The sequence below is a fragment of the Nestor notabilis genome, unplaced genomic scaffold, assembly GCF_000696875.1.
Source record: "Nestor notabilis isolate BGI_N333 unplaced genomic scaffold, ASM69687v1 scaffold11640, whole genome shotgun sequence".
Classification (NCBI taxonomy): domain Eukaryota; kingdom Metazoa; phylum Chordata; class Aves; order Psittaciformes; family Psittacidae; genus Nestor; species Nestor notabilis.
In genome coordinates, this window is record NW_009909721.1 from 68 (window position 1) to 13,265 (window position 13,198).

At 48.6% G+C, this 13,198-nt stretch overlaps 1 protein-coding gene across 1 annotated transcript; it reads left to right on the top strand.

Annotated features, from left to right (window-relative positions):
- Nucleotides 1-323: 323 nt before the first annotated feature.
- Nucleotides 324-12,201, top strand: HYOU1 (hypoxia up-regulated 1; the record flags this gene model as incomplete). The annotated part of the gene is given in 24 exon segments (XM_010019957.1): nucleotides 324-402; nucleotides 675-829; nucleotides 928-1,004; nucleotides 1,917-1,977; nucleotides 1,979-2,051; nucleotides 2,053-2,084; nucleotides 2,485-2,613; nucleotides 3,361-3,544; nucleotides 3,820-3,954; nucleotides 4,801-4,883; nucleotides 4,983-5,115; nucleotides 5,446-5,633; nucleotides 5,791-5,929; nucleotides 6,035-6,095; nucleotides 6,826-6,908; nucleotides 7,340-7,528; nucleotides 7,685-7,884; nucleotides 8,054-8,141; nucleotides 8,736-8,858; nucleotides 9,206-9,339; nucleotides 9,829-9,913; nucleotides 10,377-10,629; nucleotides 11,553-11,636; nucleotides 12,143-12,201. Coding segments are annotated over 24 exon segments (2,827 nt in total), but the record flags the coding sequence as incomplete, so codon positions are not given.
- Between the last annotated feature and the right edge of the window lie 997 nt (nucleotides 12,202-13,198).

Sequence of the window (13,198 nt, forward strand, 5' to 3'; positions counted from 1 at the left end):
CTGAGTTCCCATGTGTTACGCGAAAAGTAAGTGTGTCCCCCATGGCTCCGACTGTGAACTTAAAAGCTGTCTGTCCGTGTTTTGGTAAAGCACGTGGTTACGTGGTTTGCCCATGTCATGAGGGACACGAGGAGGTGTGGAAGCTCTGAAGGGAGGTGCTGCTATTGCAGCCCTTCAGGTGAACAGAGGCTTCCTTCTCCAAAGATCCTATCTGAGCACATTCCCTTGGCTTTTCTGGAATGGAAGCAGCACCCTTCCTCGCTGGGGACTCCTTATGGAACGTTCACCTGTTTCAACTGGTTCATTTGTCTTTCTCCACACAGGGAGTCACGAAGGAAAACACCTGTGGCTGTTGCTTTGAAGGAGAACGAACGTCTCTTTGGTGACAGTGCACTGGGAATGGTGAGTTCTTGTTGCTTATTGTGCCAGTTGCAGTTCCCACATGCAGAATGCGTGTTCCCACTACTGGCTTCTTCGTGATAAGTGTCTGAGTTAGGAAGTTTTATGTCTTGTCCTGTACTTCCCATCTCCTTGGTGTGTTACTGGCTCGTTGTGCACCAGTCTCATGCTCCCAACTCCCATAGCAAGGGTTGTTCACCACATAGCTTGGGAGAGGTTTGTCTGACCCAAAGCCGAAGCAGTGCAGGTGGGTGATGTGCTTCCTCTTTCTGCAGTCCATAAGGACCCCCAGGGTGGCATTCAGGTACTTTCAGGATCTGCTGGGTAAGCGTATGGATAACCCCCACGTGGTGCTGTACCAATCCCGCTTCCCAGAGCACGACCTGGTGAAGGATGAGAAAAGGCAGACCGTTATCTTCAAACTGTCCCCGTAAGTGGCTGCTCCGGGGTTCCTCGTGGGCTTTGGCTACCAGGCTACTACAGCTGGCTCTTGTTGCTGTAATTCTCTTTCCTGTCTGTTTCTTGTAGGACGATACAGTATTCTCCAGAGGAGATGCTGGGGATGGTCCTGAACTATTCACGGGGTCTGGCTGAGGAATTTGCAGGTTGGAAGGCTTTAACTGTTTCTTTGCAGTATCCACGTGTGTGTTTGTTGTATCACATAGGATTTGAGTAGGGACCAAAGGTGTTTGAAAACCCACAGGCTTTGTAAACAGGATGTTGAGTCTCTTCGGCTGTAGACCTTAGCAGCTATGGAGTCATGATTTGTTTCTAATATAAAACTTTGGGGTCTTAGTTATATTGGGGGGGGGCACCCCAGCTCCCACCCAGCTTTGCAGTGCAGGAACCTTACGGGCAGTCTTCTACAAAGAGTGAAGTGTTTCCTTGCTCGTGCGTGTGACTTGAGTGGAGGTGTGTTGGTAGGTAACCGCCAGGACGGGTGGAAATGGCTCTGTTGAAGTTTGTGTTGTGACCAGTCTGGATGGAGACCTTCTGCTAGGGCTGAGCTACAGTTAAAAAGCAAAACTGGTGCAAACTTGCCAAGGGATAAGCAGAGGCTCATGCATTTTTCATGCTGTGTTGCTACTGAAGTAGTGCAGTAATGGAAATCGAGTGTGTTTTGGTTGACAAGTTTGACTTGCATGATCATTACTGGGAGGCTGTGTGTTGTTTGGTTAGCGATACTAAAGCCAGCCCAAAGACTTTTTGGTCTGGGGAATGAATGGAATCCAGTGCTAAAGTAAGACTCTGTAAGGGTAATATTTGAAGGTATTCCAGAGCATTGAGGAGTATCCTAACATGTGAAAGACAGGTCAGCAGAAACGCAGCTGTGCAAGAATCCGCAAAGTCTGCTTGGACAGAGTTTTGTCTCTAATGATCCTGGTTGCTGCTGCAGGATTGATTCTGTACGAGTCTTTACCTTGGACTCTCTGGCTTTGCCACCACCACCCCATTATAATGAGTCTTTGCCACGTTGCTTTGCTGGTGGAAAAACGTGTTCCCTGTGACTCTTTCAGAGCAGCCCATCAAGGACGCAGTGATCACGGTTCCTGCCTATTTCAACCAGGCGGAGAGAAGAAGCTCGCATGGCTGACCTGAAGGTGCTGCAGCTGATCAACGACAACACGGCTGTGGCGCTGAACTATGGAGTTTTTAGGAGGAAAGACATCAATGCCACTGCCCAGGTAGGTACATTTGGTAGATACAGAGAGTCCAGAGCAAATGCCTGCATGTGGGGGAGGAAGTGCAGCAGCTAAAATCAAAAGCACTTGAGTTAAAGCGGACTCTGCTAGTCAGTCAGTCTCCTCTGTTTTCACGTGCTCAGCAGCAAGGCAAAGAAGAACCTTTTAAAGAGCAAAGCTTTGGGTTTTGATCTGTGAAATGGATGATTTAAAGCTTTCTTGTCTGCTCGTGACAAGCGTGACCCTGAACATCTCCTGGGTTTGATCAAAGTACGAGTCCTGTCATAAGGGTATAAAGCCAGTCCAGGGAGCGGATAGTCTTGGCCTCTGTCAAGCTTAGAAGGCCGTGGGTTCTTTCCTTATTCATGGGGGATATCCAGGTGTTTCTGCTTCACCGTCCCAGCTTCTCTTTTCAGAATATCATGTTTTACGACATGGGAGCAGGAAGCACCGTTTGTACTATTGTTACGTATCAGACAGTGAAAACTAAGGACTCGGGAACCCAGCCTCAATTGCAGATCCAGGGCATTGGGTAAGAATTCAACACGAGTTGCACAAAACCTGCAGGTCTCAGGAAAGAAACCACTTTTTTCACGGTCTCTTCTAAATGTAGGATTTGGCAGTGAGGCTTCAGCACAGTAATTTGGGTGGCAACATGGGAAATGCTTGGAGCAAGAGGGCTCCGGTTGGTAATAACTCTGGTATCGCTGTCTTGTGCGGCAGATAACTGAGAACTTACAAGAGCCCAGGAGGGAACCAGTGTACCTAGTTTGCTTCAGGCTTGCTTTTTGATAACCTCAAGCCATGGAAGCATAATTCCATGTCATATAATCTTGTGTCAGTTTGGAGAAGTGGAATGTCCTTCTAGAGGAGAACGGAACCACAGTGCACACACGACACGGAGCGGGGTGCTGCGAATAGCCAGCCCAGCAATTTTAACTCCAAAGTACTTACGCTGCTCTTGCCAAGAAAATACCTGGGACCTGAGGCAGTTGTCCATTGGCTTCTCAGCTGTTTGACGTGCTTGGCAATAAGGCCTTTACCGTAAACATAATGACGTTTCCTGCTCAGAGGCTGTTGTGGTGAATCCTTCTTTTCTTTGTTTCATTGTAATGTGTTATTTCTGGAACAACCTTTATTTTTTCACAGTCCATCACAGCTGATAATAATGCAGCTACTTTTGACCGCTTGCTGCTCTGCATATTTGTGAAATAAGTTTGTTTGTGTTTCAGCTCTGTTTAAGTTACATCTTTACATCTCGGCTTGTTCTTTTGCTCAGGTTTGACCGTACTCTTGGAGGTTTAGAGATGGAGCTTCGTCTCCGGAACTACTTGGCAAAACTCTTTAATGATCAGCACCCTTCAAAAGATGTCCGAAAGAATCCGCGGGCCATGGCCAAACTCCTGAAGGAGGCCAACCGCCTGAAAACTGTCCTGAGCGCCAATGCTGACCACATGGCACAGGTCTGGCCTTCTGCCTTTTTGCTTTGGTAGGACTGAGCAGGGGCTGGGGCAAAGACAATGATTTGGGAAGGCTGTCTCTCTGCAGGAACGGTGTGCTGAGGTGCATTGCTCCTGCTGTTCTGGAGGGCTGGCAGGGGCAGCACTGGTCACCTGAGCAATGGCAGGGTTCAGGTCCTTGGTGCGTTGAGGAAGCTGGCACTTTTTGCACACTGGGCAAGTCAGGCAAAGAGAATACACCACCAATAATTTCACTGGCTGTGTTTTTTTCCGGACAGATTGAGGGATTACTGGATGACATCGACTTCAAGGCCAAGGTCTCGAGGCAAGAATTTGAGGATTTGTGTTCTGACTTGTTCCAGCGAGTCCCAGGACCTGTGCAGCAGGCTCTGAGCAGCGCAGAGATGAGCCTGGTACGTTTCAGAGAGCGCATTAACAAGCCTATAGTTAATACGTGAGGAGCTGCTGTTGCACTGTGATTGAGGCATCAGTGAGCATGTCAGCACTGCTGGCAGGTACAGATGCCTGCTGTTGTCACAGGGTGGTGTTGGTGCTGCAGAGAATTTACTTGTTGCAATGTTAAACAGGAGCCCGTCACGGCTCCCTGTGCTACCCACCAGAAATGAAGGGCTCAGAGGAGGGGGTTCTTTCAGTTAAAAAGCTTTACTCTTGGGCTGTTCTGGTCTTGCTCATGAAGTTTTAACTCCAAGAGCCTGGATACGGAGCTACTGCTGTTCAGGCTTCCCCTTTGAGTGCTCCCTTTAGAAACCCTGCTGTGGACTGCAGGTGGGCCAAATGCAATGTAATCGTTTGGAGAGACTTAATGCATTGTTAAATGCTCGCTTCCAAGGTGCCAGGGCACTCTTGAGCATCTTTTGGCTCTGGTATGCAATGCAGGACACTGAGTCACCTCTCAAAGTCTGGGTTTTGTCTGTTCTGGTCCAGCTTGCTTTCTGAGTCACTGGCTCTTCCAGCTTTAAACTATGATCTGTGTAATTTTGAAGCAAGTGATTTAAAGCAGCAGTCATTGTGTGCCTGTTTGACAGGCCTGACTGCAGCTTCCTGCTGTTGGCATGCCTCTTGTCAGCCTGTCTGAGATGTGTCAGGCCTCAACCTGCCCTGGGAGTGCAGGATGTAGCGTGGGTGTTCTCAGAGCACCACATCAGTATGTGGTGACCAGGGAAGGAGCAAAAGGAAGCCCTGAACTTAGCTTTCCAAAATTGCTTTCTCAAGACAAGGTGACTGTTTCCAATCCCTAGGATGGAATTGACCAGGTGATTCTAGTTGGCGGTGCCACACGGGTCCCCAAAGTGCAGGAGGTTTTGCTGAAAGCTGTGGGCAAGTGAGTATGTGAGGCCCCCTTCTAGTCTCTCTCCTACTGACAACTTGCTGCTTGCAGCAGCGGTTGCAAAGCTGATGCCTGTTGCTTTTTGCTCCATAGAGAAGAACTGGGCAAGAATATCAATGCAGATGAGGCTGCTGCTATGGGTGCAGTCTACCAGGCAGCTGCTCTGAGCAAAGCCTTTAAGGTGAAGCCTTTCGTGGTTCGGGATGCTGCTGTGTTTCCTATCCAGGTAACCCTTGGCTTTCTTGTGTTCAGGGTCTGGGTAAACGGGGCTGTGCTGGGGGACATGGTCCAGGCAACCTTCCAGTTCCCTTCCAAGAAGGAAGCTTTGGAAATCTTTGTGCCAATCTAATAAAGCAAGCAGAAGAAAATCCTCTGTGTTGTACAAGTGCTATATCCAAGAAGCCAGGTGCATGGGAACATCAAATGCTGAGAAACACTTGCCTGTCCCCCGACTTTTGCATGAGGCAGAACAGCCAAATGCTATGGAAACGTCTGATGCGAGATGCTGTTGGGGAAGTTTGCAGTTGCTGAGATGTATTTTCTGTTGGTGATGCAGGTGGAGTTTACTCGTGAAGTTGAGGAGGATGATAAATCCAGGAGTTTAAAGCACAACAAGAGGATTTTGTTCCAGCGCATGGCACCCTACCCACAGCGCAAAGTCATCACTTTCAACCGCTACACGGATGACTTTGAGTTCTATGTCAACTATGGAGATCTGTCTTTCCTGAACCAGGATGACATGCAGTGAGTTGAGCCCAGATCTCTCTGCACTTTAGCAAACCAAACCGTGCCACTTCCTTGCTTTGTGCAGTTGTTCATCACTGCAGATGTGTGTGGGAGGTGTTTAGATGTTCTGCAGCATTGTTATCCTGAGTTTTCTCTCTGTTCTTTGTGTTGTCAGGGTTTTTGGTTCTCTCAATCTCACTACAGTGAGGCTAAAAGGAGTTGGAGACAGTTTCAAGAAGCACTCGGATTATGAATCCAAAGGCATCAAAGCTCACTTCAACATGGATGAGAGTGGAGTTCTAAGTCTTGACCGGGTGAGCACCACGCTGTTGTGATGTTTGTCAGCCTGTGTGTAGTTCTGTCCCTCTCTCTGATGTTGCTGGTCCCTGCTTAAAACTAGTTCTGTGCTCCTCTTTCAGGTGGAATCTGTGTTTGAGACCTTGGTAGAAGACAAGCTGGAGGAGGAATCGACACTGACAAGTAAATGCTGAACTTTGGTATTCATACTTAGAGTTGTGGTTTCCCTGGAGCGGCTGAGACAACTGCAAGCACACGATTTCCTTGGGTTTGGGGTGTGAAAGTGAAGCAGTTAGCCATAGCCTCTGATGGTGCAAGCAGCTCCAAAATACTTTAAAGCTCTTTTGAATGGCTGCTGGGTGCTGCCAGGAGCTCTGAGGTGTCATACGCTCCAAAGGTGACCATGGTACTCATTGCAACTTGCAAACCAGGAGCTGTTTCCTCTTTGTTCAGCCACAGCTGCTGATTTCAGGAGGTCTGTCCCAAAGGGAAGTCCTGCAACCACAGCCCCACAGCATTCTTCCATCTTGCCTGGGTTGTGATGCCCTGATCTGTGCTTTGCATTGCTCTGATTTTAGAGCACAGAGTTTCCCTATATCTGTGTGTTTGAATGTGAAGGGGAGGTGCAGGGATGGCTCCTGCAGCCACAGGTTGGAGCTTGAAGCGTTTTGATTGAAATTGCAAATTTTGGGTCATGTTTCAGCAGTGGTAGAGACCCTGCTTTATGCACACAAAACCACAGAGTGAGGCCAGGGAAGGATGAGTTTCTGGAGTGTAGGGAGCTAACTTATACCACCAAGAGAGCTCCTTGGTGATCGTTAGGGCTCTGAGGGGAAGAACTGAGGGCTGAAAATGACTTTGATCATCCTTTGGAAACATAATATTCTGGATGGTTTTTGTCTCTTGTTGGCAGAACTTGGAAACACCATCTCAAGCCTGTTTGGGGGTGGTGGCCCAGCAGCAGAGACCGGAGAGAACCTGACGGACCCGGTTCAGGTGAGTCCCAGTCGGTGGGAGGGAGCCTGCAGGTCTTGCTCTGGCTCCTGAAGAGGCAGTGATTGGTGTGATCAGAACTAAAGGTGTCTGACAGCACAGCAGGAGTTTAAATGTTTTCAGAAAGTGCTGTATTCCTCTTGAGTTTCACGTAGTGTGCCTTCAAAGAAGCTTGTGATCCTTTGCTGGCAAGTCCAGCTGGGGTGGACTAATGTTCCAGGACTCGTTTCTGGGGAAGTCTCTCATTTCTAGATTGTCCTGGTGCTCTCTGGATGGGCTTCAGCCTGTGTGTTACCTGTGCAGGTGTCTAGAGGGCTCCTTGCTTTATGTGCAGTTTTTGCAGAGTTCTCTCATCTGTGAAACAAACATTTGCATGGAATTTCTACATATAAAAAACGTGTTTTGGTTCCCCTTTGCTTGCCTGTGATGACCAGGAAGAAGAAGAGAGCCTAGCAGAAACAGGGAAAGAAGAGCAAGGGGAGAAACAAGACCAGAAAAGCAGTGCAGAAGATGCCGGTGAAGAGCAGGGAGAAGAGAAGCAGCAGCCTCCAGATCAGGCAGAAACTGCCCCTCCCAGAGCAGAGTCCCAGAAAAAGGAAGAAGGCGAGAAGCTGGAGTCTCAGGTGAGCATCAGATTGAAGGAACAGGACTGTGATTTCAGTGACTGAGAAGTGGAATTTTCTCAGGAGAACTCTCCCTGTTTCTGTCCTGCTCTGGAAAATGTTGGAAAACCCACCAAATCTGTGCCCTTGCCTGAGAATGTACTTTTACTGTTACAGGATCCCAAAGGAAGCAGAGAAACTGTGAAAGAGGAAGAACCGTCCAAAAGTTCCAGTGACAGCACAGTTACCAAAACGGAGGAAGAGAAGAAAGTCAAAGCACCCAAGAAGCAGAAGCTTGTCCATGAGATCACCATGGAGCTGGATGTAAACGATGTGCCTGACCTGCTGGAGGATGAACTGAAGAGCTCGATGAAAAAGTATGTTTGAAAGGCTCTGCTGGGTTAAAGTTCCAGATAAAGGAAGTGAATTGCCTTGGAATTGGTGGTGGCTCACGTAGCGCTGCTTTCATCAGAAGCTGATGCATATGATGTGCTGCTCAGCTGAAGGCACTTGCTACCATTGATTTCTGTTCTCTTTGTGTGCTAGACTCCAAGACTTGACGGTCAGAGATCTAGAGAAACAGGAAAGAGAGAAATCGGCCAACAGCTTGGAGTCATTCATCTTTGAGACCCAGGTAAGACAGGGCTATAAAGAAATGACAATGCCTGGAGAGCAGGTAGAAGTGTCCTGTGCAGCTTGGCTGATCTGAATGCCGGGGGGGGACGTTTTGAAGACCCCACCTTTCATCTTTCAGTCATTTTTCTGCTACCTCTAGGCTTGCCAAGCACACGGGGACTTTATATAAGAGGAAGACTTTCCTTGAGTGTGTCCGACACGTTAAACTTTAGGTTCACATCATCTCTTCTCTGTCCTTAACTGTGTGTTTTGGAATACTTGCACTCAGGCTGTAGAGAAGCTACAGCTTCTCAAGAGCTGCTGTGCAGAAGAGGCAGCTAATGTTAAGTGCATGTGAAATTACAGTTCTTGCAGCTTTACCATTGCATGCCTGATGTACACGTGTCTATGCACCTGCTTTGTTACCACCGTGCTCCTGGTAATGCTGGGAGCAGGAGCTCGGATTTGGGCGGGTTGAGTGAGGATCTCCTGGCCAGTACAGGCAGCGCTCCAGGAGTCCATGGTCCAGCCCAGTTGCAAGGGGGTGACCGGGTGGGTTTATGCTTCCACGCTGAGTGGTATTTGACAGGAGCACTTGCTTTGTTCATTGCAGGACAAGCTTTACCAAGAGGAATATCAGTTTGTGTCAACAGAGGAGCAGAGAGAAGAGATTTCCAGAAAGCTTAGCGAGGCTTCCAGTTGGATGGAGGAGGAGGGTTATGCAGCTGCAACTAAGGTACTGCCATGTGTATTCAGGATACCAGGTGCTGTCTCTGACACGGAAATGACCAACAGGCTGACCGAGCATCAGTCCAATCCGATCCTTTGTGATCTGGTTTTTGCAAGTCTCTTGTTTTCCCTGTGCATTATGCATAGAACAAAATAAGAAGTTCTTGCAGCCAGGGGTGCATCTGGAACAGCTTCATCAGTAACCTGTTAATTCCACATACAGCTTAGTCACATGGCTCTTTACTGTATTGAAAAAGTGTATTTGTTAGAGAGAATGAGAGATCCGGCAGTTTGAACTTCTGAGGTTTACAGTGTTAGACTGATTGTCTCCTTTCCCCTCTGCCCTATTTGCAGGAGCTGAAAGACAAGCTTTCAGAACTGAAAAAGCTTTGTAGGAATCTCTTCTTCCGTGTCGAGGAAAGGAGGAAGTGGCCGGAACGCCTGGCTGCCCTGGAAAGTCTGCTCAACCACTCAACCATCTTTCTCAAGTAAGAGCAAGCTGTTGGGAAGGAGAGTTGTGCAGCTGGTAATGTAAGAGTTGCCAACAGAATGCGGCCAGATTGAGTGTGGTCTGAAAGTCACTAGTGCTTCCTGAGAAAAGGTGGCCAAAACCCTGTGCAGAGCCCGTTGACAAACCATGTTCTGTTTAAGGCGGGGGGACGGGAAGTCTCCAACACTCTACACACCGTTTGCAAGCAGATTTTTCCCTCTTGGTCCTATGGCCTCAGCCTTTTCTGTCTTCCCTGTTTTTCTGATCTCGCGACAGCTGCATTTGCTGGCTCTCTATTCCATTCTTAGCATCCAGAGATCGGTTAGGTCTGTGTTTCCTCTAGATGCAAGAGACATAAATGTAAAATGGACTAATTGCCTGGTGTGTGCAGTGGCTTGCTGTTACTGTGCTGACTGGAGCTGTAAACACTTAAGTTGCCCAGGTACAGTCTGTTTGGTTTTACAAAAGTAAACTTCTCATCTTTAAGGGGAGCCCGAATGATTCCAGAGTCTGACCAGATATTCACAGAAGTGGAACTGAGTACACTGGAAAAAGCCATCAACGAAACAACGGTAATGAAGGATCAAACGGTTCCTGTGGAGGGTGAGGGAGGCAGTTTGGGTTCTGTGTCCTGTCCTTCCTCTGAAGGCCATGGGATAGATTGTGCACGTTTTGTTTCTGTGCCACCAGCAAACCTTCTGTGCATTCTAGCATTTTCTAATGCCCAGCTTGACCCCAGACTGCTTTGGGGAGATAACGGGTTTTGAGTTGCATTTAGAGAGTTGTCTCCAGGAGTGGTGGTTACGACCGTACCCAGTGACAGGTTTTAACAGCAGTCGCTGGGTTTTGAGGGGTTTGTTTCTTTGTTTTGCCCTACATCTGGGTAACGAAGAAGCTGATGGAAGTGTAGTAGGGAACAGTGTTATCCTGAGTAAGTTAGAAGGTCCAGGAGCAGTGACTTTGAGATACTGCAATATACAGGGGTTCCTGGGAGCCAAAGGATTTAAAAGCACTTTTTCCCTCTCATTCCTGCAGATCTGGAAAAACGAGACGCTGGCTGAACAGAACAAGCTCTCTCCCACTGAGAAACCTGTCCTGCTGTCAAAAGATATAGAGCTCAAGATCGCAGCCCTGGACAGGGAAGTGCAGTATCTTCTGAATAAGGCCAAGTTTGCAAAACCCAAGCCCAGAAAGGAGAAGAACACAACGAAAACTGATTCAGGCAAGAATGCTACAGCAGCCTCTGAGCCCGAGAGCACTATCCCTCCCACGGAGGGGAAACACGAAGGTAAGGACTGGGTGGGGGATGTGTATGTACCTCTGTTGTGGTTTAGACCTAGCTGGTAACTCTGCACCACACAGTAATTCGCTCATTCCCCCCTTCCGCACCCAGGGCAGCATCGGGAGGAGAATCGAAAGCAAGTAAACCCCACAGGTTGAGATAAGAACAGTTTAATAATCAAAGTAAAATAAAGTGATAATAGAAATAATACCAACAATAATAATAACAGGAAACAACAAGAGAAGAAATGACAGCTCAGAAAATACAAGTGATGCACAGTACAATTGCTCACCACCTGCCCGAGCAGTGATCAGTCCCTTCCGGGTGACTCCCCCCAGTGTAACATGTTCATATCTCCAGTGAAAGGGAGCTAAATAAATGAAGACAATAGTTAACTGTAGGAATAAATCATCCTTCTCTTAATTTTCAGAGGTAGCTGGGAAAATCTAGCTGTGGCAGTGTCCTTTTCCCCTCACCATTGGCTTGGGTGGTTTTCTGTGAGGGAACAGAAAGTATTTATAAACTTCCTGTGAGGGTTAATCAGTATCTGTCGCACTGGCTGGCTGCCTTAGAAGAAGGATAAGCCATCAGTTGTGTTCTGGGTGTCCAGAGCCAACTACTCATGTCCTGTCCTATGTCAAAGAACAGAATGAGGAAGGTTTCTGGCTTAGATGGACCCCAGACAAGAAAAAAATCTCCTGGGGCAGGAAGACTTTCTGAGCTGTGTCAGAACCTCGGGTTCTGAGCACGCTGGTCCTTTGACATCTGGCAGCTGTTTGGCAGCAGAGTTCCCTGCTGGCTCCTCTGGCCTGAGTAGGAGACCCCACCACAGCTTGTTTGTAAACCTTGCCGCTGGTGGCCTCATCTGCCTGCAACTCGCCCGCTGTGTATTGTCCCTTCACTTTTGTTTGTTTCTGCTTTAGACATAGACAAACTTGAGGATATTGGTCCAGCCGTGGAACCTCCTGCAGCCGAGCAAGTAGCAATAGACAGTGAGCCTGGATCAGACGCTGGTGGGTAAATGTTTGACTAACGGCCTGAAACTCTGTAGCTACAAGTGCAAGCAGTCCCTGTGCTCCTTCCCCTGTTTTTAGCTGTGGGAGGCAGTAGGGTGATAGAAGCCCCAGTTGCAGATCAGTTGTTAATTGCGCCAGGAGGAAGACAACAATTTGGGTTCCTTGCTGCTCCCACCTCTTCAGGGTTCAGCATGAAGTTCTGGCCTGTTGCTGCCTCATGCCCCAGCAGCTGCCTGTGTGGCTGCTGTTCATAGCCAGCCCTGTGGCTGCAGAGCTCAGCGTCCTCTGCTGAGGAGCTGATGTGCAGGCGTGTGTTTGTTCTGCTATGCTCGTTGTGGGGACGGTGGTGTTCTCCGCAGCAGGGCAGGAATGGCTTCAGCTCCTTGAAGCTGAGTGTCAGTCCCCAGAGCTTCCCCCTGACCTCTGTACCATGCACGACAGGGCCTGCTTTGTACGGTGTAAACACTGTTGTGGTGTGTGACTGAGTTTACTTCATTACACAGGGTCCAAAGAAGAGAAGAGAGAAGCTGGAGGAGAAGGCAGGAAAAATGATGAGTTATAACACCCCTGGGATCCCACTAGTGTCAACAGCTATTTATTTCATGGTTACTTTCTTGTTTTTATCACGGACCTGGCTAGTCATGATGTAAATGGAACACAACAACCAGTCTGACAGCACAGTGGGATAGAGATGTACATTTTTATTTCCTTTCTGGGGATTTTGCCGCTACTAACTTAGTGAATTGGGGTTTTGTTTGTTTGTTTTAATTTTCTTACGTGTTTAAAGGTGGCACTTTACCCACCGAGAATTGTCTCTGCTTCCATGCAGAAGTCACCAAAGTGACTTTTCTGTGGAGAGAAAGAAGGAAAGAAACATCTTGAGCTTTAGGGAGTAACTTGGAACACAAACTCTGTGCCGCACCCCTTCTAGTGAAGATAAATGGGATCGATGCAGGAGCATTTGTAGCTGAGATGGTGTTGTCTCTGCATATGAGGCTCTGCCTTAAAGAGACACTGTGATTCCAGTACTGGGGGTGTTTCCTCCTTTGGATTAGTTGGCACAGCAGAAGCGGGGAGGCGGATGCTTGCTGCTGCGTGATACAAATGTGTGTTTTCCACAGGTGGTTGTTAAAGTCATCTCTATCCATGCGCTGTAGCAGAGTCTGAAACCCGTGAGTTGACAAAAAGCTTGTGTTTCGAGTTGATTGTAAAATAAAGAGTTCGGAAGGGGCAGGGCTGGTCGTGAATGGACTGGAAGAAGGGAGGGGCACGGGGCGGAGCGCGGCGGCGGCGGCTCAAGAACCACACGGTCACGTTTCATCGTTACGAACCGACTTCGGTGTCTCGTCTGCCGGGGATGGCTTCATCGTGCATCGCTCGGGACTCGGTTCAATGACAGCAGCCCGGTCGTGCCCGTGCTCCGCCGGCTGCTGTTCTCCATTTCGCCCTTGTCAACGCACAATAACAGTGACGGTTCCTGCTGGGTTCCTACGGGCGGCGTCCTTCGTGCCGGGGCTGCGAGGTACGTGCGGGGCAACCGGCCGGGGGCCGCGGAGCGA